Here is a 22,998-nt window from a genome sequence, read left to right as displayed (position 1 = left end):
AGGAATGCCAAGGAGAGCATTCCCGCATCAAGCATAGGAAAAGGATTCACAAACTTACCGTGAAACAAACCTGAGCTTGCATAAGATACGCATGCTTTGAGTGGAAGAGAATGATCTAATGCTTGTATCTCTCTCTTTCCAGTGAGGAAACACCCAGGCTGCAGATACCCCATTGTATGTTCATGCAGATAGAGCTCTGTCTTTTTGCTTTTTAGAACAGCATCTTCAGGAAAACCGAGGAACACAGATTGACATGGAACTGACAGAGGTCCAGTGGCATGAAATAAGTTGTCATGGTGCTTATGTTGGGAGCAAAACCTAATTTTACTGTGAAAGTAAAGCTGAAATTAAAACTACTGTTGATTTCACACACACACACACACACACCCCCCCTTGGAGGCTTTAATGATCTCGTACTCTGAATGGAACATTAGCAAAATTACTGTATGTAAAGTAATTACAGCTCAGCTATGTATAACTGTGGGCTGAAGCTCAAATCCCTTTTGCGGGCTTTAATTGAGCTCCATCCATATCTCCTGTTCTGTGAATCCTTTCATTTTAGGTGCAGAAGTAGGAGACATTCCTCAGTGGCGAGATTTATTTGTGCCCTTCCTGTCAGCTCACCTGATGTTCTAGGATCATAGAGTCATTTAGGTTGGAAAAGACCTTTAAGGTCATCAAGTCCAACCGTTATGGTTGAACCAGTTGGCGAGAGGAGGGGATGGTTAGAACCAGCGAAGAGGGGTCAACTTCTCTCTAGGAAGCCAGCACAAATGTTAAACACAGTTTTAATCCTCAATGGCTTTTCCGTGCAGCTGCTCTGCGCCAGGGACCTGCCTCCCCCTGCAGGCTATGCCAGGGGCCAGGGCAAGAAAGGAGGGTTCATTCATTAAAGGAACCTTATTCACTTCTTGCACTCAGTTTAGTTTACAGTGTTTCTCCTCAAGTGTTTTCTTAAAGCCAGCTCTTATTGTAGAACAAGGTTGAACAGATGAAGTGACAGTGTTGTTCTTAAGGATTCTCAGGGGTGTGCTTGTAACTAGCTGATCTCTCTTCTCTCTCCTCTTTAAATATAGCTTACTGTCTGTATTAAGAAGGAATACGTTAAACTTAAGTCTTATAAACTTCTATTGCTATTCATATGGTGGTGTAAATCGTTCACAGTGGCTGGCCCATTCCAATGTTCTCATCCTTCCTGAGAGTAAATTCTGTGAATCAGATTTTGAGGATGAGACTACACCAGACTGCTTATATCGCAGCACAGATCCCTGTGGGACTTCACTGTAAATACTGCTCACATACTCCTCTACAGTTTCCTATTTTAAGTTATTCTTTATCCATACAGAAAGCCTTCCTTGCATGACAAAGATCAATTGGATTTTGCTCAAAACTAAAAATTTGCTAATGTAACAGTAAACATTCATAAAGTCCTGCACAGAGTCTTGGTTTAACCAAGTTAGTTCTTAGCTGCAGACAGTGCACTCGTGCATGGAGCTGCAAGCGTAAAATACTTGTTTAGCTGGATCTTACAAGTCCCAGTCTAATTGTTCAAACATGATACACACACACAATTCTCCCATATGTCTAGAAGTCAAGATTAACTTGATGTGAGAGCAGTTAAGACAAGTTCTGTATTTCATTTATGTTGCAATTTTGAGTCCTTAAGATTAGAATTGCTGTGTGAAATGACCAAATTTGTCCTCAGCTTCTTTCCCCCCCCCCTTTCATGCAGAAAAACTTCACTGGCCGAAGACAGAGCTTTCTAAGAAATCAGTCCTGAGTCCAGAAGAACATAAGCTGAACATTAATAATGAAAACAGCCTCCAGCACCCACCTTCTGGGATCCTTAAGGACATTTTCACAACAGGAACCAGTAGCTACAATGTCCTTCTGCAGAGCAAAGAGGAGAAAAAACACCAGACCCAAAAGCAGTCGTCTGCCCACCACAAGAAACACAGGAAAACTACGAAGTGTTCTACCACCTTGCGGAGCAGCGAGCACCGCAAAATCAAAGTCCCGCTGCCCTTGCTCAGCAATGGATGGTACCGCACAGACAGACAGCCCTCCATCATCATCACTAGCCCGGTGTCTACCGGCGTGAAGTTTACAAACAGTATTTCAGTCACAGGCAACAGCATAGGACTGCCGTCTCGACCCAGAAGCAGAGCTAAGAGGCATTTTAATCTGACAAAGCCAAAGCAATCCCAGTCATCAAAAAGCCATGGAAAAGAAGGAGATATCTCTGGCCAAAAATTCTGTTTACTGACCGCAATCAAGCCTTCCAATGTGGAGAAAGAGAAGACGAAATTCTTCAAGTCAGATTTCACATACAATCCTCAGTTTGAATATGCAAACCCTGCTTTGCCAAACGTGTTAGCTAAGCATAGCCACGCATCTGACAGATTTCTTAAGCAGGTATAGTTACTTTTTTTCTCCTTTTCCACTGATTCTTCTTTCCTACAATTGTAAGGGTGGTATTTGGCTTTGTTTGTAGCAAGTGAAAGTTGTTCCTGCTTATCATCCTCCTCTACTGTTTGAGAAATGTATCAGTGATGAGAATACAACAGTAGAACTGAAAGAATTTTTCTTTTACTAAAAAATGAAACCCTTCCTAATATTTACAGGATTCTATATAGGATAAAGGCACAGTTCCTTATAAATGGGTTTACATGAAACATAATTTGAGGCAAGAAAGCTTTTTGGCGATGAAGCAGAGTCAAATACAATGTCTAAACGGGCTTTAATAAACAGAGAAAAAAACCAACGTAGAAGTCCTGCCAATCCGCTTGGTAACACAGGGATTGGGAGGGGATAGCAATTATTTGAGGTCATGGTTATTGGATAAGTGTATGTTGATGTTCCTTGTTTTAATCAACTTTGAAAGGATATTTGCATTACATTAGGCTCAGTCAAGCAGCAAACTGAAAATCCATTCCAGAGATAGTGATTTTTGTTATGTTTTACCTTTTTTTTTTTCCCCCTCCGTAATTCACAGTCACACTGGTAACACAGCTAGACATTCCCATCCTGTGTAAGGGCCCTGGCTTCCTATCTGTCTTTGAGTTACAAAAAAAAAACCCAACACAAAAACAAAAAACCCAACCAAACCACCCCAAAACCAATGAGGGACAACAAAAAACATCTTCCTTTCAACTTTGATCTAAGTAACAAAAAACAGTGCTTATGTATGTGATAACAGAAGCAGTCCTCTTCCAACTTCTTGTTTGTTTGTGTTTTGTTTGTTTTTTTTTAAACTAAGATTTTTCTAAAATATTAAGTCTGACAAACTTTTCTAAGTAGGGAATTTCATATTTCAAGTGATAGTTAACTTGGGAAGACATCCTGCCACTCCATGAGTTTTGCTTCTTTGCGATACGAACTTTTCACTTCAGAACTCCCCAGATTCCCAGTGAAAAGGATACATGAATTAAAGTACTGTGGATTGTAATAACTGACCCTTGACTCTGACATTTATTTTCAAATCCAAGAAAGCACACAGATGTTACCACCATTAAGTCATCATATTGTAAGGCTTCGTCTGCATTTTCACATTAAAAATATCTGTATATTTTAAAGATATAAGTACCTGGGTTTTCATGAAGAATTTATTTTCTTCAAGAGAACAGAGAACGGCTGATCTGTTCTTAAAACCAGCTTCCGTGCTTCAAATAACCAACTAAATCACAGACACCAAATAAAACCACTCCTTGACTGCAGCTTTTTAGCAAGTTTTCCTTTGAATTTTATAGCAATGTTAGCAACATTAATCATAGGTTACAGCAAATCAACAATAACTAATTTGCCAAACTGAATTTAATGCAAATTATCCCCTTTAGTATGAGGTAGTAGAGCCTTAAAAATTATGTGTGATGATTTTATGGAGCAGGCCTGTCATTGATTTACCCTTCTTGTAATAAACCCACCCATCTAAATAATTAATATTTTAATAATGAATGATTCCTCAATATTATTCTAATTTGTAACTCTACCTTTTTCACTTTATATATAAATCATGGGAAAATAAAGGTTTTGTAACAACTTATTAAAAAGCAGTGAAGGATTTAATATTCAATGAAGTATATTTCTGAAACTTACCAAGAAGCATGTGAATGGTTTCATAAGATTTAGTTTAAGTTATAGACATTTTTAGCAAGAAAAGCATTTCTTCAAAGTTCAGCTCCTAAAAATACTGAGCAGCAATATCCTGTACTTCATATAAATAACAAAAAAATAGCTTTAACACAGCACCAAGCCCAGCAGGTGGCACTCTCTCTTTTTTATCTACAACTAGCTTTAGAAATTTTCATCTCCGTGCAAATTTGAATTTCATTTCATGCAAATTTACTCTCCAGAAAAAGCAGCATTAATCAGGATTTTAATCAGCAAATATTGTATGAGCACTTGCTTTTCCCCAGTGCTATTTCTTTTCCCCGTGCAGATTTTACTTGTCAGAAGAAACATATAGGTATCTTACAGTAAGCATTAAGTTCAGGAAAGATGACTTACGTTGAAAAAAAAAAGTACTCACAGTGCCAAGATTCAGGTCTGCAGTAAAAACACAACGGCATGTCATCATCCTTTTTCCTGCAACAAGGATAAATTCAATTTTGTTTTTCGAAACATTTTTGCCTTTCATTTGTTGCTGTACTTATTTTAGAAAGCTTTGCTTTGAGTGAACAGAAATGAAATTATTCCTATTTTATTCTATAAAAGGTGCTTACAGCAACTTAATTGCTTGCTCTTCTATGACTAATATATCTGTAAAACCAGCTTTTTACTGACAGAACTCACAAATTTTACAGGGGGTTTTTAGGACACTTCAGTGAAGTGAGCTCACAACCTGACATTTCAGATTTTTAATAATTTCAAAAATATTTTTACCCACAGCTCTGCATAGCCTGCTAGGACATTAAAACAGATTGTGTTTTCATATTGCCCTTTCTGCTTTTGAGCCTGTCTGTGGAATTTGTTAATATAGCGTTACTGCAATATATCTGGAAGACAAATCACACCCGTCCCTTTTTTTTTTTCTTTAAAGGCAAAGAACACTATGGATTTACAAGCCATTAAGACAGCAGTGCTGCAATGGGCAACACACAGGCTTGTGAACAGCCACCTCACCCCCAGACCTTTAGTCAGATCAAAGACTTTAAACCTTGGGCACAGCCCAACACTTCTATGGACTGTTCACAGGCACAGAGTAAACACTTTTGAATTATTAATACATTTGAAAAATAATAATGTCTCCTCATACTTTGTTCTGTTTTTCATTTCTCTCTTTCTACTTTATCTTGTTTTCTTCATAATAAGGTTCCTTCATGAGTCACACAATATGTGCTTTTAGGGAAGAGAACTCGAGAATAAAAAATAGCATGCAGACTTGCAGCTTTTCACGTTGATTGACATATCTAATATTACAGAAATTAGTTCTTTTATTGCTATGTTTCAAGGTCAGTGCAGCAACTGTGTGCTCTAAGTGCTATGAAAACTTTTTTACTAGTACTCCTGGCTCAAACTATTTGTCCTTCATTGTTAAGTTTTCTTACACTTGGTGTTTCTTATTTTTTGCACAGATGCTAGAGGTGGCAACACTTAGCTAGAAGTAGTTGTCCCCAGTGTTTGCAGAGCAGGGCTTAACAGTTGAAGTTCGCCAAACTGAAGTCCGCAAGGAAGTTGCGGCTTCAAGTAACCTGCATGTTAACACCTATTTCTTTGAATTGTGCATGAAGGGAGGAAATCTATTTTTGTAGACATACTTTTAAAAAAAAAAAAAAAACACCATAATTTTGTTGAATGAGCAATCCCCCTGTGAAAGAGCTGTACATCCTTTTCCCTTGTACTGACAAAAATACAGCAGTTTTGAGTTAATAAATAATTCAGTTGTGTCACATTGTGAGTGTCTTACACACCTTTTAAATGATTAATAGAAGTAGCCTACAATTAGCAAATTTATCAGATGTTGGAAAAATAGTTAGGTGGAGCTGGAAGGCTGAACAACAAGACATTCAACACAGAGTAACCCCTTGCAGTGTCCAGGTGATGTCACAGCTTAGGCACATTGATGATTCAGTAACGTGTCACTAGCTGTAAAAGCACCTAATTGTAAAACACCTCATCCTCCACTAGTAACAAACTCCCTCCTAAACCAAGATTTATAGATAAAGTGTGTTAATATAACATAAAGCATATGAGGCTATCCAAACAGCGTAAGTTCTCAAGGTCCTACACAAACTTCTCTAGAAGAGACCGTGGATCACTTCTGGTGATACCACAGGTTTATTTCAGGACACAGTCTAACACAAATACCAAGCAAGTACTAATTTTTAATTCCTTGTAAAGTATTTGAAAGGTCTTTCATTAAAAATATTTCTGCTAGCATTAAATCACACTCCTTATCATGCAAAAAGCAAGCATACAAAAGAAAAGCCTCTGTAAATACTGAATAAAACTCAAAATACTACACCCTGACTAGACTAGCATTAAAGACCCACTCTTACCTCTCACCCTCCTTTCCACTAGATCCCAAAAAGGAGGGCAGCCACCATTTTATGGCTCTTGATTAGACTAACAAGTTCCATCTGGTACAGCTTAGTGTTACCTAAGGATGCAGCTGGGAAGTTTTTTCCCCTCAGCAAATCAGCTTCGCAAGGGAGGAAAGTGATGGTGTCTGCAAACCTTGTCTGTCCTGCAAATCTCAACAGGGACCACAACCCTTTTGTGGCAGAGCTGCTTCTGAACATAGGATGAGCTGACTGAACGCAGGGGGCTGACTCCCTAGGTTGTTGCTGAGCCCATTTTCTAAGTTGGTTGCCTCAAGCAATTCATGATCATGTCTTATCAGTACCTGTATCTACAGTAACTCTTAAGTAACTAAGCCGTGCTGCTGCACACAGGTGACTTGGGATTGAGAGACCTCCTTGGCTGTAAATAGTTTGTTTAAAAAAGCCACCACCACTGAAATCTGAACCTGTCAATTAAGCAGAGCCTTGTCTTGCTCTTGTTAGTAGCTTTCATGTCAATAGTTTCTTGAGCATCAGCAGAGTTTGTTTTGCAAGGGGACTTGCCTTGGGAGCACTGCTTCTTTTGGCACTCTTTGGTAGCGATAAGAGGGATTAAACCAGGTCTTTTAGGTAATAATGGAAAGCACAGGAATTACTACTCCTAACCAGTAACCTGGTACAGCCACATAGTCCTTCTTTTCTTCCATTTTTTTACATGTTGCTGAAGTGTTTACAGTTTGGCCTTGGGAACTGTGGCAATATCAGTACCCTGCTTTCTGCTGGCTCAGAGGCTGGAAAATATGTTCAGAGTTGGATGCTGGAACAGGCAAGAGCTGGCACGCTGGTCTGGATTTTCCCCTTTCCCAGCAAGTTCTTGCAACACCTGACTTTGAGTCATCTCACCTCAGGGACAGGTGCAGAACCCCAAACGAAGGGCTCTGTCTTGTATTCCATGCCTGGGATCCAAAAATACCCCAAATCTTTTCCCCTCAGGAGCCACCGCCAGCTGAGGTGGTTGTGGCAAGAAGTGTCATAAACCAGCAGCATCACTGGGGATGGGGCCCATCTCAGCGCCGGGGCCATCTGCTGCTCCTCAGAGATTTTGTGCACGGGTGGCAGTGTGTGTGTGTGATGGCTCTCCCTGTTGTTTTCAGTGCTTGCAGAGTCACACCTGCCCACTTGGAAAGAAATACTGGGAATTCTGTTTTGCTTGAGACAGCGTCAAGGGAGAAGGTGGTAGCGCTGAGCGCCCTTCTTAGTAGTTCCCTAAGCAAGAGAATGCGTGTTCAGCAACGAGGAGGCTTAAGCTTATTAATGACTTTCTCAATATGCATGGGTTCAAACTTGCCATGACTACTTGGAGGTGGCTGAACCGTTAGGATATAGGTTACTCAGCATGGCACGTGAGGTAGAGGAGGCAGCCTTCAGCGTCCCGCATTTCCCTGTGAAGCTGCCAGCAGTGCATGGGGTTGAGTGGGGAGAGGGCAGAGTAGGTCTCTGCCTCTTCAGGGGGTTGTATCTCTGAAAACCTGCTATTCTCATTGTGCTGTCGGTTCAAGAGTCTCATAGCGTTTTAGAAAAAGCCTTAAAACAGCTCGGGGAGAGTTCAGGAGGGTGCCTGCCAACGGGCGGGAGGAGCTAGGACTTGGGCTCCCTGACTCCCGAACTCACACTGCCTCCCTCCCTTGGTACGCCTGGGTCTCAGCTCCAGGGATTTTGCTCTAATGCGCAGCGGGAAGTTTAAGGCACGTTCAGTGCTCGTTTTCTTACTGCTTGTTGAAATGAGGTGGTTTTAGAAGATACCTGCACTCTGTCTAAGGCAGGAGAGTCCCCTGGAATAACACCACCCAATGAACCTACGTAAAGCTGCATCTCGTTGTAGTAATGTTTTTATAAACAGCGTCAAAACAGAGAACTGGTTACTAAAGCCTACGTGCCCTTCTCAAACACCCTTTTATGAGCTTCCATGTTGAGAAGAAACTGACCCCTTGCTCTCAAATGGTTTTGGCAGTCCTCTGCTTCATCAAACCTGCTCTCACCCACCCCTACTCGACTGGCCTTGTTTGATTTACTAGCTGAGATGTGTAGCCTGAGTGCTGGATACTTGATGCCTTAAGATCCCTTAAAAGGGAAAGGACCAAATCTTGGCAACTTTTGAAAATAGCATCCATCCCTGTATCAGTTCCTGCATTAAATAACTTTCAGAGAATTTAAAGGCAAACCATTCCACCTATCGCATCTTGCTGCTTTATCTCACTGTGATTTTTATAAAATGCTATTAATTATAATGACTTTTTCCCAGAATTTATTACCGAGAGGTAGAATTGGGCACAGGAAGAGATGGGGAGAAAAGGAAGAGGTTTGAGAGACAAAACGTGGTGCTGCTGGGCAGCAAGTCTCTTCAGGAATGGAAATCACTGGTGCACATTCAAAGGAACTTAAGCATCAAAGAATTTAAGTGGGTACTTAGTGCGTTTAATCTAATAGACTTCACTGAAATTTAATGTCAACAAGTCATGAGGACAAATTCTGTGCCAGAAGATTAATTCAGAGAGTTCTTCTTTCAGAGTGAGCAAATGAAGTTAATTAATTGTTCAGAGAAACCAGATACACCTAACAACTAGCAGGTAACATTAATATCTTAGAAGATCTGGCACCTTGCAAAGGAAACCGAAGAACTGTTATCATTAATTACTCAGGCTGCTGGCTGAGAATAAACTTCCTGGGATAGGAGGCAGGCATTTTTGGTTTGCTTCTTTAACTGAGGATTTTGCATAAGGCAGGAAAGTGCCTCAACATTTGCAGACACTGAAAAACTTACAAAACAGCCAATGTTTTCAGAAGTTAAAAATTCATATGTGATTAAAAAAAAACAGGAAAAAAATCCTTTGGGGAAATATACAAGCTATTAAACAAGAACTAGATGTTGCTCTGATTTCCTCTTGACGTCTAGGCCTTGCTCCTAAGTTTTGTGGGAAGCAAATTGTCATTAGCCTCCAGAAACGTGAGGCCCTCCGTGAGGGATTCATGTGTTCCTTCTTTCAATACTTTGACACTAACCTTGCTTCGTTTATCTGAGGTCATTTTTAAATGTCAAGCAATGTTAAGACTTGATTGTTCAAAAGAAAAAATTATTATTTACTGACATAGAAAGACCTCGGTAATCCCTTCCTATAACCTTTTAGGCCCTGCCACACCTATGCATTTGTACAAAACCTAATGTATGGGGAAGTTACTGGGAACTAAAATCCCGTTTTAGGAATCTCATAGATCACCAGTACAGACGTGTAGTTGTCTTTACTCATATTTCTGTGCAATAAGTTAATGAGAGTAATAGTAAAAATAACAGCACTCTGTCAAATACCTGCAGCGGTGGCTAGGCAAAACACTGCCAGAGCTACCCAGTTTGCACCAGCTGAGGGTGTATCCTCTATTTTTAATACATGCATTTTGAAAAACACCATTTGTTTTTAAGTTGCAGAAGGACGTTGCGGTTTTCACAGCAGCAGTCCCGTTGCCTCTTGTCTTTAGAAGCAGTAGGATTTCTTTTCTCTGCAAACAGTCGAGCCAAAGGTCTGCAAGGTGCCTATTGATTCTCCTGGGCGTCACCCGTTTCGGTGCCGAGCGGGGCTGCGTCACACGCAACATCGAGCCCTGCTTCCCTGTGTGCTCACTGCGGTGGCACAAGAGGGAGAGGCAAAGCCAAATCGTTTGCCGGTGGCTCAGGTGGTGGCACGGCATTCCCCCTTGTGCGATACCTCTCTTCAGACATCCTGACGCCTGATCCTATAAAGAGGAGATAACACCTTCCTCGTTAGTGCCTTTCTTTATAGCAGCCCCTCCTTACTCATGCTGGCCGCAGCGAGCGCAGGGGCACGGCTGCCCAAACGGGCCAGATCCCGGGAACCAGACAAATGCCACCAGGCCCCCACTGGCTCCAGCGCAAGTCCCTGCCAAGCCTGAAACTGCTGCTGGAGACAGCATGGCGGCGAGGGAGTTTTGGCCGCAGGGGGAGGCAGCGGGAGGAGACAGGGTTCACAGCACAGGGTGGCTTCGTGGTGAGCCTGCTGCTACCAGAGCCTGCTGCTACCAGAGCCATTCTCGTGAGGCCGCGCGCGCTGACTTTTTGGCCAAGTTCTGTGAGTAACGTCTTGCGGCGCTGCTGGGCTGACCCCGAAGAACTGGTGGTATAGTTCTTGGAATAACCAAGTGGTGACATTTGCAACAGATTTCTGTTTGTGCCTTGCTTTACAATTTGCTATTAATGCTCTCCAGCCATATATACCTCTGCTCCCATGTAAATAAAAACTTACCATGGAGGCTCAGGTGCAGCAGGACTAGAGACCACAGCAGTGAGACACAGTAGGTAGATCCTTTGCTTCCAGATTGCGTAACCCCCCAAAACGACAGCCTTCTTTAAGCTAACCTTTTTTTCCTTTTTTCTCCTCTGTGCTAAGGTAGTAAATTATGCTAATTTCTTGAAAACATTCAGATCTGACCAGGATGCCCCTCCAATTTAATAACGAGTATTAGAGGCCGACAAAGAAATACTAAACATCAGGTGCAGTATTTCTTTGGTATCCAGGTAATTGATAGTTCTCTTTATCAAAGAGCCACAGGACTTTTAAGAATACATCTAGCTAGCATTTTTGGCTTTCAGTAGCAATTACTCTGGGTTGCTTAGTTTCAACTTGAAAAAAATTTGAATAGGATTGTTAGTAGCTGCGAGAGGCACAAAATGAACCCTGTTTTTGTGGACAGTAAGCCATTCTGACAATGTCAGAATTGCATAGCTGGAAACAAGAAGCACATTATCAGCTTCATGCACGGATCTAAGCGTACAACATAAAAAGAGATTCAGTCTGCAAGATTTCCACCTGCATCACTAGTGATATTTTCTTACAAGAACATTGATTTTTTTAAGGTAGTATCAGTAATATTTCTTTCTCTATGAGATTCTTGGAAGCTTCTGTTACCATATTTATGAAAAAAGCCGTTCCCTGTAGCTGGGCTATTGCTGGGGAAGAAGTTATTTTATACCATATTTTCTTTTTAAGGGTGTGAAATGACATGTTGGGAAGTAGATTACTGGAGGTGAGTGTTTCACGCCCCACCACTAACATCTTCCACATGCAGAGGTCAGATTATGTTACAGGCATCATGCTCTGCTTTCCACCCAAAAAGGACTTCTTCCAGCAGCAATACGTAAGAGACCTGAAGTTGGTACCACTTTATTTGCCTAATGGAACATCCCTCCTTCATTTTGAGGGAGTTATAAATAAATACTGTGGTTTAAATGAAAGGTTTAAATGAAAGCTCTGTGAATAAAGTTCCTGTTCTCTCCTCCTTTCTGAAACAGACACCCACGGTACAGAGGATTTAATTGTAAGGAGACATTTTTGGTAGAAGTATTATTGTTAAGATTATAGTTATACATCTGCTTAATCATGGTTTAGCATTCCTCAATTAGAAAATACCACGAAATGAAGCGAATTACAGTAATAGCTGATCTTTGTAAAATTCTTCGGAAAACCATAAAAAGAAACATGCTGACAACTTAAACTGCAAATGGCCTTGTGACCTGTTAATGTCTGATTTACAAGGCAGTTGCACCACATTCCCAAAATTAAAGAGAAAATGGGTATTATTTCACTAGACTGATAATAATCTGTGTCATGCAGATGTATGTGGGTCCAAAATGAGTTGGTCAGAATCTTTTTTCAGTACTTTGGCATTACTGTATATCTGAAGATGTTACAAATTGATTATAGAGTGTGTCAGCTTGTATCTAATGACTGTGGTTTGATAGTGACTCCCAATGAGTTAAAAAAAAGAAGAAAGGTATAAAAAAAAGGGGGAGGGAGAGAAAGAATACACATGCCAGTCTGACACAGGGGGGTCTTACTGCATTCATATTTGCTATGCTTTTATATGTTATAGTCCATTAACATTATGGAGCGGACATTGCAGAAATATGGAAGCTATGAAAAATTTGAACAGGCCACTGGAGGCAGCTTGCTGACCAAAAGTCGCATCTGGAATCATGTCAGGAAATACATGGTGAAAGAAGGCTGTCTTGGTGAGGTAAGTCATATGCTGGATCAGGAAAAAAATATCAATGTAGGTCTTAGAAATTACATGTGGATGGACCCAAGGGCTCATTTGGGAGGGCTTTCCTCCATCATTTCAAGAATATTCCTTACATCATGTTTTTCTCATGGCTGTGTCCAGTCAAATTTTTGAACAATGAAATGATGCAAATTCCTCGTGAATGCTTCAGCCATCTCTCTGAGCCTGTTTCCTGATTCATATATGCTTGTTCTTAAATTCACCTCTTTTGGGAGTACCCAAGAACGACACCCTTCCTTCCCTCCTTTTTTCAGCTACTTGGAGACTAGCACATTTCCATTTATTCATCAGTTCTGCCATCCGTTCTCTTGTATCAAATTATTTACACCAAAGGAAAGAGTTAAGAAAAGGCCAAGAAAAATAAGCAGCAGCCCAAGAGACTGATTTATAAGAAACAACACAAATGAAAGTGACATAAATGACTAAAAATGTCTGGAAGAGGTTGGCTTGTTGAGTTAGTTTGGGTGCTGGTTTTTCCTGACTTCAACCATCTAATTTTTTAGAGCCCTGTGCAAAAAACCTGATTTCCTATATTCAGGATTTTGAAAGTCCAGTTCGACTGAGTTACAAAGAATTGCTTGGAAGAGTCAGATGAAATCGAATGTGTAAAAAGAGAATTATTCCAAGTGAAAGCACCAGCTGACACAGTCCAAGACTTGGATGAGATCACTGGCAGTGAGCAAGAGGAGTCTGGAATGGGAGATCAAGAGACAAAAATTAGTTTCCCAGAAGCTAGGTTTAATTTGTAAACATAATATTATTAGGAGAAACCGTTAAACTCATCACACCTTTTTGGGAGACTGTAATTGGACACTGATACCAGACTTTACCTGTGTTTCTAAGCATGAGGTTCTAAAACTATAGTTTAGAGCTGCAGAAAAAAATTATATTTTTAGTTGTTGTGCTTTTATCTCCCTTTGCATTCATTTTTGTCTCAGTTTGTCTTCATGGAAGCAGGATCCTACACCCTCGTCAAACACCCCATGTCCTTCTTAATGAAATGCTTTACTTTTTCTGCAAAAACAGGGTTAGTGCATCATGCTTAGTATGGTCTAAAATATTATTAAAATACTCTCTACAGCTGAAAAGATGTTAATAAAGTAAAGTGGTACCTGTGCTTTAAATCTAAACGCTTTGGGATTTACCTGTCTTTGCTGCATCTTAAATAAGAGTTTTAAGGGACTGGTTGTTTGCTGTTGAACTTGAAGCTGAGTGGTGGGTTTTGAATACAGGGAAGTGTCATGTTACTGCCTTTGACCCCTGTGTCCTTTTTTGTTAACTTTGACATTTAAAAAAATCATCTCTCTTGTAGGTATGCTCCCATGTACTCTCTGAGCAGTACTGTTTCTTTAGGCATTACATGAAGAGAGAAAGGTGCTTAGTATTCATAAAAGAGAGTTTTCCATCTCCCTCCCAGTCACTAAAAAGCCTTTTAAAATCAAATAACAAAATATATCAATATGCATTAATTTCCTGCTCTGGCAGTTTTTGGTTTGTTTACCAATTTTCCAAGAGAAAACAGGAAACCAAGAACTGCATTCCTGTATTAAACAAAACAAAACAAAACAGTATCAGTATTTTAATAATATTTCAAGTCTGCATCATGTATCAGGAAACAAAGTACACAGAGCTTCTCTCTCTTATTCATGTGGCTTTAGAATTGCAACTAAAAAGGTTTCAGACAGTGAAGTATATAGATACCTAGGCATTTTATGTGCACTTATCTAATATTTTTCAGTTCTCAGTAATACCAAGATAATTAGATGCACTTCCAAAAATGGAATTTTCTCTAATTTACTCTGCATATGATTGCTCCCTGCTCACCCCCCCAAATCTAGTCAGTGTTACCATATTAAATTTTGCAGCCTCGTGTCTGTCTGTCTGAACCCTTATGCTGAGTCCCACTGAAGTCTGAGGTTTTGTCAGCAGCTCAGGTGCCTAGGGATATCTCAGCGGAGTCAGAAGCGTCTCTTGCTGGTGGCAAGGGGCAATCGCCCTCTACAACTCCCTGAAAGGAGGCTGTAGTGAGGTGGGGGTCGGTCTCTTCTCCCTGGTAACGAGCGATAGGACGAGGGGAAAATGGTCTGAAGTTGCGCCAGGGGAGGTTTCAGCTGGACATTAGGAAAAAATTTTTCACTGAAAGGGTTGTCAAGCATTGGAACGGGCTGCCCAGGGAAGTGGTTGAGTCCCCATCCCTGGAGGTATTTAAAAGATGGGTAGACGAGGTGCTTAGGGACATGGTTTAGTGGTGGGATGGCAGGGTTAGGTTAAAGGTTGGGCCTGATGATCTTAAAGGTCTTTTCCAACCTGAATGATTCTATGATTCTGTGATTCTATTCTATGATTTTAAGGAAGGGTCGTGAAGGGTGAGGGACCAAAGAGAAATGAAACGGTGAAAGGGCCAAAGGAAAAAGTAGGAAGGGGAGGTAGAAGAGAGCTCTTTGCTACCTGAACTCTCTCATCTTTAGATTGTGGTCCATCTCACGGAGGACCTGCTGTCTCGAGCCTCAATGACAGTGGTGAATGGCCGCCCAACTCTCACTATCAATATCTCCACTGCGCGAGAACACTGGCTGGAAGGGATGCTGAGACATGAAATTGGTATGAGCGTGGCATCAGTTCTTCAGGCGAAGGGGAGTACTTGCATGCATTCTTACTTCTTTTGCAGTGATGGGCCAGGCACTGTACGTACAAAGAAGGAGGGAACATCCCTGTCTAAAGAACCTATGCTGTAGGTGTGCTAAAGGGAAGGAGAAACCTATTTATCACTGCAGCATGCAGTAAAAGGAAGATAATCCACTTGAGGATTCCTAGGGTTCATGTACATTAGCATTTTAGGTCAGATCATGAGCAAGCTTTTGAAGTGAGTCTACCAGCTAGTCCTGCTTACTGCACAGAGGGTGACATGCCAAAGGAATCTTGGAGCAGGCAAAGTGTAATCCTTTCAGATGATGCTAGCCCAGAGGCTATGCTCCAAGGCATACCTTCTGTCCTGTACTGCTCAGGGACATTTTGCTCCTGAGAACAGATTAGAGCTAGTCTGGAGTCAAAGAAAAAAAAAAGGGAAACAAAAGTAGGAGGCTATGCTCCAAGGCATACCTTCTGTCCTGTCACTGCTCAGGGACATTTTGCTCCTGAGAACAGAGCTAGTCTGGAGTCAAAGAAAAAAAAAAAAAGGGAAACAAAAATAATGTGACTGTTCAATCTCAGTAGCAGCCATTTCACTTTACAAATTGCCTCTGCTATGCTGCACTGCCTGCAAATGTAGGCATGCTTTAGGTATGAAGAATTTACCCAGCGACCCCCAAACTGGTGTAAGATTGCCTTGATTTTGCATTACACAAGGTTGGCCCGGCCCCGTGGAAAATTTCTGCAAACTTCTCAGCGAATCTGTTTTAATTAAGTACCTCAAGACTGGATAGACTTGGCTAGTGCCTGAATTTCAACTGAAGAATAACCCCTGCAATTGCCTTGAACCACTGATACTCACATTGTAAGGGTATACTGCCTCTTCCAAGGCTGCGGTAGGGCTGTTTAATCACCTTCAAGAGGCAACATTTCTGCCCCCTTACTTTGATCCTCCTTTCTTCTGTTCGCTACAATGCCTAGTCTATGCTGCAGGCATTCAGCATGTAAGACACTTCTGAAAATTCCTTTCCACGGATTTGGGAACTCAAGTCCTGCTGACATTTGTATTCCTTACGCAATTTTGGGAGTCCCACTTGCAGTCAGCAGTTGAATAATTGCACCTTGTATCTGCCCCTGACAAAATTCTCTGTGATAGACAAGGCTGAAGTTGGCACTTTTCCCAGTGTCCAGTCCTATCAGTTCAGAGTTCCGAAATGGGCATTTCCTTCCATATTTTATAATTATTTTTTTTAATCATTAGATGCTACTGTTCTAAGTCCCATATTCCTTTCTTTTCAGGAACTCATTATTTTCGGGGTTTTAACAACAACAGCCAGCCTTGGTGCAACTGGAACGGACGTAGAAAACACGGGTTAAAACCAATCAACCCTACAGAAGAGGGGCTAGCAAGCATTCACAGTGTCCTGTTCCGCAAAGACCCTTTTCTCTGGAGAGCCGCCCTGCTCTACTACACAGTGTATCAGGCTAGCCAAATGTCCTTCAGTCAGCTTTTCCAGGACGTGGGGAAATTCGTCAAGGACCCCAATACTAGGTGGGATTACTGCGTACGAGCCAAGAGAGGCTGGACTGACACATCACAACCAGGTGGGTTCCCTATTTCTCTTCTCTATTTTTGTACTTCAGGGAGGTTTTCAGAACATGCCCAAAGCTCCTTCATCACGTCACGCAGTAAAACTTTTGCAAGAGGGAGAAATGGGCCTCTGTGCTTTCTGAAATGAGGCAGCAGGATTTCTGCTATTGAAAACAAGGCTGAAAATGCACATCCGTGAAACTTTCATATTGAACCAGTAATGGATTTTTTTTGTTGGAAGTGGGAATGCAAATTGCAAAACCGTGAAAAAGTTCATACTCACAGTTTGACCTCCTTTCATGTTTATTACAAGAGATGTAATGTCGCTGTGGATATTCACAGACACCATCTTCTGTGTTTGATTTCTTTCTCTGGCCAGTGCGTTTAGCGTTCTAGTTAGTTTTGGGGAAGGTTTTTCAAAGTCTGGCATATAAATATCTAGTTTTTAAAAATAAAATTGTTCTGCTCATAATGGCTTCTGACAATATGCCTTGAACAAACCCTGACAGGGTGCAGTGTATCTTGATTCCTTTTAGGCTGTTTCAATAAGGATCAGGTATACCTGGATGGCATTCTCCGAATCCTGAGATACAGGGAGTCCATTGATTTCCATCTTCTGACAGCCCTTGGAAAGGTGAGTGGGCTCATTCTTACCAAAGGGTACAGTTTTATCATTTCAGCAGGCCTGCCTGTAAAGAGCTGCGAGTCATTGTGCTCTGTTTTACTTTGATCTAGAAATCCCTGTTCTGTACACCACCTTGTATTACAATGGGCAAGTTACAAATATTTTGAGGTCCTAAAAGTTTCTACCGGCTTTTCCTCATTCCTCACTTACCAGATTAAGATTTTTATGGTCGTACTTCTCAGACTTGCCTTTCCTCCTCTTTACCTGACTTGCAGTACAATGGGCTGCCTTGGGCAAGTGGGACAGGTACTAGATAAGGCTGTGGTCCTAGTAGAAAACAAAATTAACTATTTGATGCTAATGCATCCCCTTCCACCAGAGTTTTTCATCTCAGATTCCTCTCACTGATGTCACCTCTGGTGTTTTTCAAAAATCAGGGGTTTTTTTCCCCCAGAATACTTGGTATTTCTACATTCGCAGAACATGCTTCATGTGCATTCTGTCATTGCTTGTTTGTTCTCAAAGTCATACGAAGAAGTGCAGAAACTTTGTCATACTTCCTGAACCAAATCCTTGGATTGCTAAGTTTCCACAGTTCATAAAGCAGGATTCATACTTACATAAACCAGGATCCAAAGTGATGCCAACATTTCTGCCTACTTGGCAATTAATGGGTGATAAAGGGAAATGGCATATTACGATAGAGGGTTTTGGTCCACATTTAACAAGTTTTGCCATTAATCATCAGAAACATCCGTATCGGTGAGCCAGAGCTATTTAGGCAACTGAACCAAGTTAGGAAGCTCTGAAAATAAAATCGCACTGTCAAATAAGCCTCTGCAACTTTATTCTCTGAAACTTCCTTTTGCTTTAAGCCTTCATAACTCCACACAGCTTCTGCCTGCTAAACTACTGAACACATACTGTTCCTGCACTGCTTTATCCCTTTCTCTCTTCAAGGAGTCTGCAGGATTGTCAAACCACTTCAAAAACATCGTAAGTCATTCCTCACATAATTACAGAGTCCACTATAATCCACATAGCAAGGCATCCACATGGCAAGGCATCCACATTAAGGATCTACAAGCAATTTAATTCTAGCAGTAAGATAACATGTACTCTGACCTTCAAGGAATATGGAGCTCGCACTGAGATCTACCTTGCAGTTATTACAAGTTTATCACCACTCTAAAGAGTGATTTATTTGTTTGTTTAGGGTGGAATAGGAGGATCGGGTTATTCCAAAAGGAGTATTACACTTGGCTGGCGTGTCTTCCAGGTTAGAAGAAAAAGCACAGGATTTAAACATAGGGAAGCCCAGCATTTAGTGGGAAAATTTTCATTGCCTTTTGAAGATTCTCAGTGTTCTTGTACTGTAACAACTGAGCTCATTTGTCTCAGCATGACTACCTTAGGCGTGTTTTTATTGCAAATACAATAAAGGTATGAACATAAAAGGAAACAAAAGCAGTCAACTATACTACTGACAACAAATTGCTTCTGTGCTTTAGTAGGCAGTTAACACAGTTGAAACATCGGAGCACTGCTTTCTCATGTGAATGTATTTAAGACAGAACCATGCTGAAGTTGCTGTGTCTTTGGTTCTCATCTGAGTGCTAGAGATCTGGCTGATGGAGGCAGCCGTGCCTTCCTGAGGCTTCTGGCATTCACTTACAGTGTAGAAGAGAGCAACGTGTGGAACCGGAACACTGCTTGTGCACTTAGGCAAGGTGCTCAGCATACCTGGAAGCGACCAAGGAAAGAGCCTGAAGCCTGAGAAAAGACACTTTTGGGAAGGAGCAGTTTTAAAACTTCACAGTAAAGAATCAAATATGGGAAGCACTGCAAAACGTTCACGTAGTAATCGCGACCAAGGAAAGAGCCTGAAGCCTGAGAAAAGACGCTTTTGGGAAGGAGCAGTTTTAAAACAGTAAAGAATCAAATACGGGAAGCACTGCAAAACGTTCACGTAGTAATCATATGCAAGTAATATTAAAGAAGAGACACAGAATGCAGATATTGGGTGTGCTTCATTATAGCATAACTACCATAATTTTAAAAAGCAAAAGCAGCACGATGTCACCTACTATTGTGTTTCCCAAGAAAGTGAACACATGACAAAGAGCCTAGGTAAGCCTGTTTTAGCCTCAGTCTTTTTTACCCAGTACAATAATTTTAATTATATGTGGTAAGGAAGACAACTTGTTGCTAGGATAGGATGAGATTATGTTTTTGATCTCAGAATGTCAACTTCTGTAATTTTTTAGCAATTGCAACAACTGGGGAAATACATCCCATTCAGCCTGTATCTTGGATCACAGATACTTGTTCCTTGGTTGCAGCAGTAACAGAAACCCCTGAACATAAGTATGAGGGGGAAAGGGTCCTTTTTCCTTCCTTTCTTTGGGAGGAAAAGAGGTAGAATTTCAAGCTGGGACAGGAGAGAAGGTCAGTATTTGATCTCATCTGGTGCTGTGTCTCCAGACTGAGCGGAGATGGTATGATTTTGTGTAGCTCCTCCATATCTACTTTGAAATACATTAATCGGGTGTAATGCCACACCGTCTTCAACCAGCAGTATCTTAGTGACTTGAGTAAGCCTGGGCATGGGTGGATGTTCGGTTTTTTAATCAGGATGCATCTTGTCATTGCAACTAGACTAGTCTAGTACATATGCTAGAAAAGCGTATGTGTGTACTCAGATGCAAATTCATTCTCCTTGTGGACTTTGTTCCCATTATCATCAGTGAGATACACACCCTGTGTCCGACTGCCTGTATGGATCAGGTTTAGCAATTGGCATTAGGCCTTCCTATCCTTCCAATCAGCCTTCCCATGTCCCTTACACATCAGTGGATCATCCATTCTCACTTTAATCTTTTCCGAATAGGAGCCATCACCTGCTAAGAGGGAAGGCTGTTTCCAGGGAGCCCTGACTACGCAGTGCTCAGCTCCTTAAAAGAAACATGGGGTAAAAAGGTTGGACAGAGCAGGCTCTGCTCTCAAGCCACCTGGCACAAACCTGCTGTGAGGAAATAGGATGTGCCAGTTAGTAAGCACAGCCAGGCTCGTGGGTTTTTGCCAGTACATATGCTTCTGTCCGTAGGGTGCCCAGAACACGCAGCTTGCAGACAAAGCGGCAACCGCATAAATTTCATCACACTGAATAGCTGCCCAAGGCGTCCTGTTCCGTGCTTGAAGGACAGTTTGTGTAGCTATTGCACAGCCAAAGCGTTCATCCTTTCTGGACCACCATTCACAGCACCTTGAGCTACTGTGAGCTCAAGATTTGAAGTCCTAGCTCGTAGAATGATAAGACTATTGAGAAAAATCTCAGCTGTCATTAAAAAAAAAGTAGTAGGCCCTGCAGTAGCTGGGAAATGTTTGGGAGTGTCACACCTGTACCCAGAAGGCTCTGATGCCAAGAGACAAACCCAATCCCCGCCCTGCTATTGAATGGGGAAGAAAAACAATTGGGATGCTTAAGGGCTGCACATACTGTAGTTAGTTACTAGAGGTGGATTTTAATCTAGCTTTGCATAAGCATATTTCCTAGTGAAAATAAAACACCAGAGTTCAGGTCAGCTGGCACCATGCCTTTCCCAAAGCCAGAGCCTGCCTGCCTCCTGTGCCATGTCTGTCCTGCACTCCCCATCTGGTTCCTCAATCTTTGGCATGGCATTTTTTCCATTCTCAGGTCAGTCTCTGAGAAGAGACTCTAAGACTCACATGTGCTCCATCCTTTCCCTCTCTATCCCTGCAGTTGCTGTAGGTCATTCTTATTCAGGTTCCTATGAATCTGTTCAGTGATTGAATCAAAAGCAGAATCAGGAAGTGTGGAGGCATTTGCCAAAATTACATTTTCTTTTGCGTATTCCACTGAGGCACATAGTTACTCATGTTTTCAAAGGATTCTCACAAGCTTTTAAATCCCCCTGATCTGCAACATTTTCTCATCTACCAGCAAGAATGTAGAGCCATGGCAGAGAAGTAACAGGGCTATCGTGAGAAATTAACCCATGTCCTTCCTTGCAGATCTCGTACGAGGATGTGGACCGCCTGAAAGGATTAGCTGTGATTGAGAACATGAGGGTACCGCACTTTTTGCAAGACCATGCCCGGTATATGGAGCACTTGGAAAAGATCATGGAAGTCAATGAACTGACTGATGAGGAGCTCCAGGATCTCATAAATTAACAGTATTAACCCACCGTTCACTTACTCTGTGCAGCTGAGGATGTAGAACTGGACTTCCCAGAGCTTGCAAAAATGGATTTATGAGGGATGGAGTGGGAGGGAAGGGTGGACAGAATATGTGGAATTCAGAAAAAGTCCCTTTACGTTCCTTTTGCATAGTGATTGTATACTGATTATTTTTTAAAGGGTTTGTGCATTTTTAGAAATTTGGCTTAGGAATTCTTTTGCAGTGATCTGTCCAATCATCTACTCTGTTTTATATGCTAGGTATAGTGCTCGAAGCTGTCTCTTTTAAGATACTGCCTTTTCCCATCCAGGTTTAGAGGTGGAGGAAAGGAGAAAGAGGAGAATTCCCCCTTAGTTCACTTGTGTTTGCCCTGTCTTTGGTCATAGCTTTCACAGGCCATCGCAATAGAACTGCTGTAGATTATGCTACATCATTCTCTGCGTAACGCTTTCCCATTTGGCCATCACTGCAATGAAAAAAGAAAGCCTAAAAACACAGTGCACAGAAGCAGGTCTTTGTGCCATAGGATCAAAGTTCTGCAATACTATAAAAAATTTGGGGTTTTTTTTTACTGGGAGACTTAGCATTTAAAAAAAAAAAAAAAAAGGTATTGCTGTTTCAATGACCGTAAGCAGGTAGCAAAGTTTTCCCCTCAAAAAGTTACACTGTTCCACATCTTTATCTGTATAGTACCTGTTTCAGGAGGCTGAATTCTGGAAAGGGTCTCCCTCCTTTGAGGACAAGAAAAGCGTGTCTAGGAAGTTCAACATGGCAGTGTTTTGGAAGAAGGACTGGGCAGAACTGTGATTTCCTGACCTAACGTGTTTTAAATAAATTCAGGATCGCAGGGACATGATTCAGCATGGAAGGCGACACCCACTTCTTCTCTGGATCACCTGAACCTACAGAAGGTCAAGTCACTTTTTGAGCAGTAACCTCCATGCTACAGCAAGCTTGAGCTTGCAGAGCTTGTTGAAGAAGCAAGATGTGAATGGGAGGGTGGGAAAGAAGGTTCGCAAGTGCCCTATTCCTGTGTTCCAACAGAAGCGCTGTACCACTCTGAAGCAACCTTACCTCTCTTTTAACTGCTGGTGCTATATCCAGAACCAAGAAGGGAAAGCACCTTACTGTAAGGCATGGCTAGTCACAGGAGAAATAGCTTAGATGATGCAGGAGGGCTTCCTACATAAACTACGTTTTCTGATTCCAGAGTGTTATGGAATTATCAAGGAGAATTGAGTTTTGCACCTCTAAGTATCCCGACAAAGGATTTTGTTTAGTAGAAGGCATTTTACCAGGGCTCCTCTGAACTCCCGGGAAG

At 41.5% G+C, this 22,998-nt stretch overlaps 2 protein-coding genes across 2 annotated transcripts; both read left to right on the top strand.

The window, feature by feature from the left end:
- Window positions 1-692: 692 nt before the first annotated feature.
- LOC118452130 (uncharacterized protein KIAA0895-like) lies at window positions 693-2,934 on the top strand. The gene is made up of 2 exons (XM_035892755.1): window positions 693-867; window positions 1,733-2,934. Exons 1-2 carry the CDS (start codon window positions 693-695, stop codon window positions 2,419-2,421), a joined length of 864 nt encoding a protein of 287 aa, XP_035748648.1. The 3' UTR covers window positions 2,422-2,934.
- Window positions 2,935-11,058: 8,124 nt separating this feature from the next.
- On the top strand, window positions 11,059-21,749 carry LOC104124834 (uncharacterized protein KIAA0895). Its single transcript, XM_035892769.1, has 6 exons — window positions 11,059-11,085; window positions 12,441-12,584; window positions 15,098-15,230; window positions 16,557-16,862; window positions 17,385-17,482; window positions 21,509-21,749. The coding sequence occupies exons 2-6, from the start codon at window positions 12,453-12,455 to the stop codon at window positions 21,668-21,670; spliced, it is 831 nt and encodes a 276-aa protein (XP_035748662.1). The 5' UTR covers window positions 11,059-11,085; window positions 12,441-12,452; the 3' UTR covers window positions 21,671-21,749.
- Window positions 21,750-22,998: the final 1,249 nt, after the last annotated feature.

Source organism: Egretta garzetta, unplaced genomic scaffold, assembly GCF_000687185.1.
Source record: "Egretta garzetta isolate BGI_Z169 unplaced genomic scaffold, ASM68718v1 scaffold514, whole genome shotgun sequence".
Classification (NCBI taxonomy): domain Eukaryota; kingdom Metazoa; phylum Chordata; class Aves; order Pelecaniformes; family Ardeidae; genus Egretta; species Egretta garzetta.
Note: the sequence above shows the minus strand (reverse complement) of the source record. Positions and strands in the feature narration are given on the sequence as shown.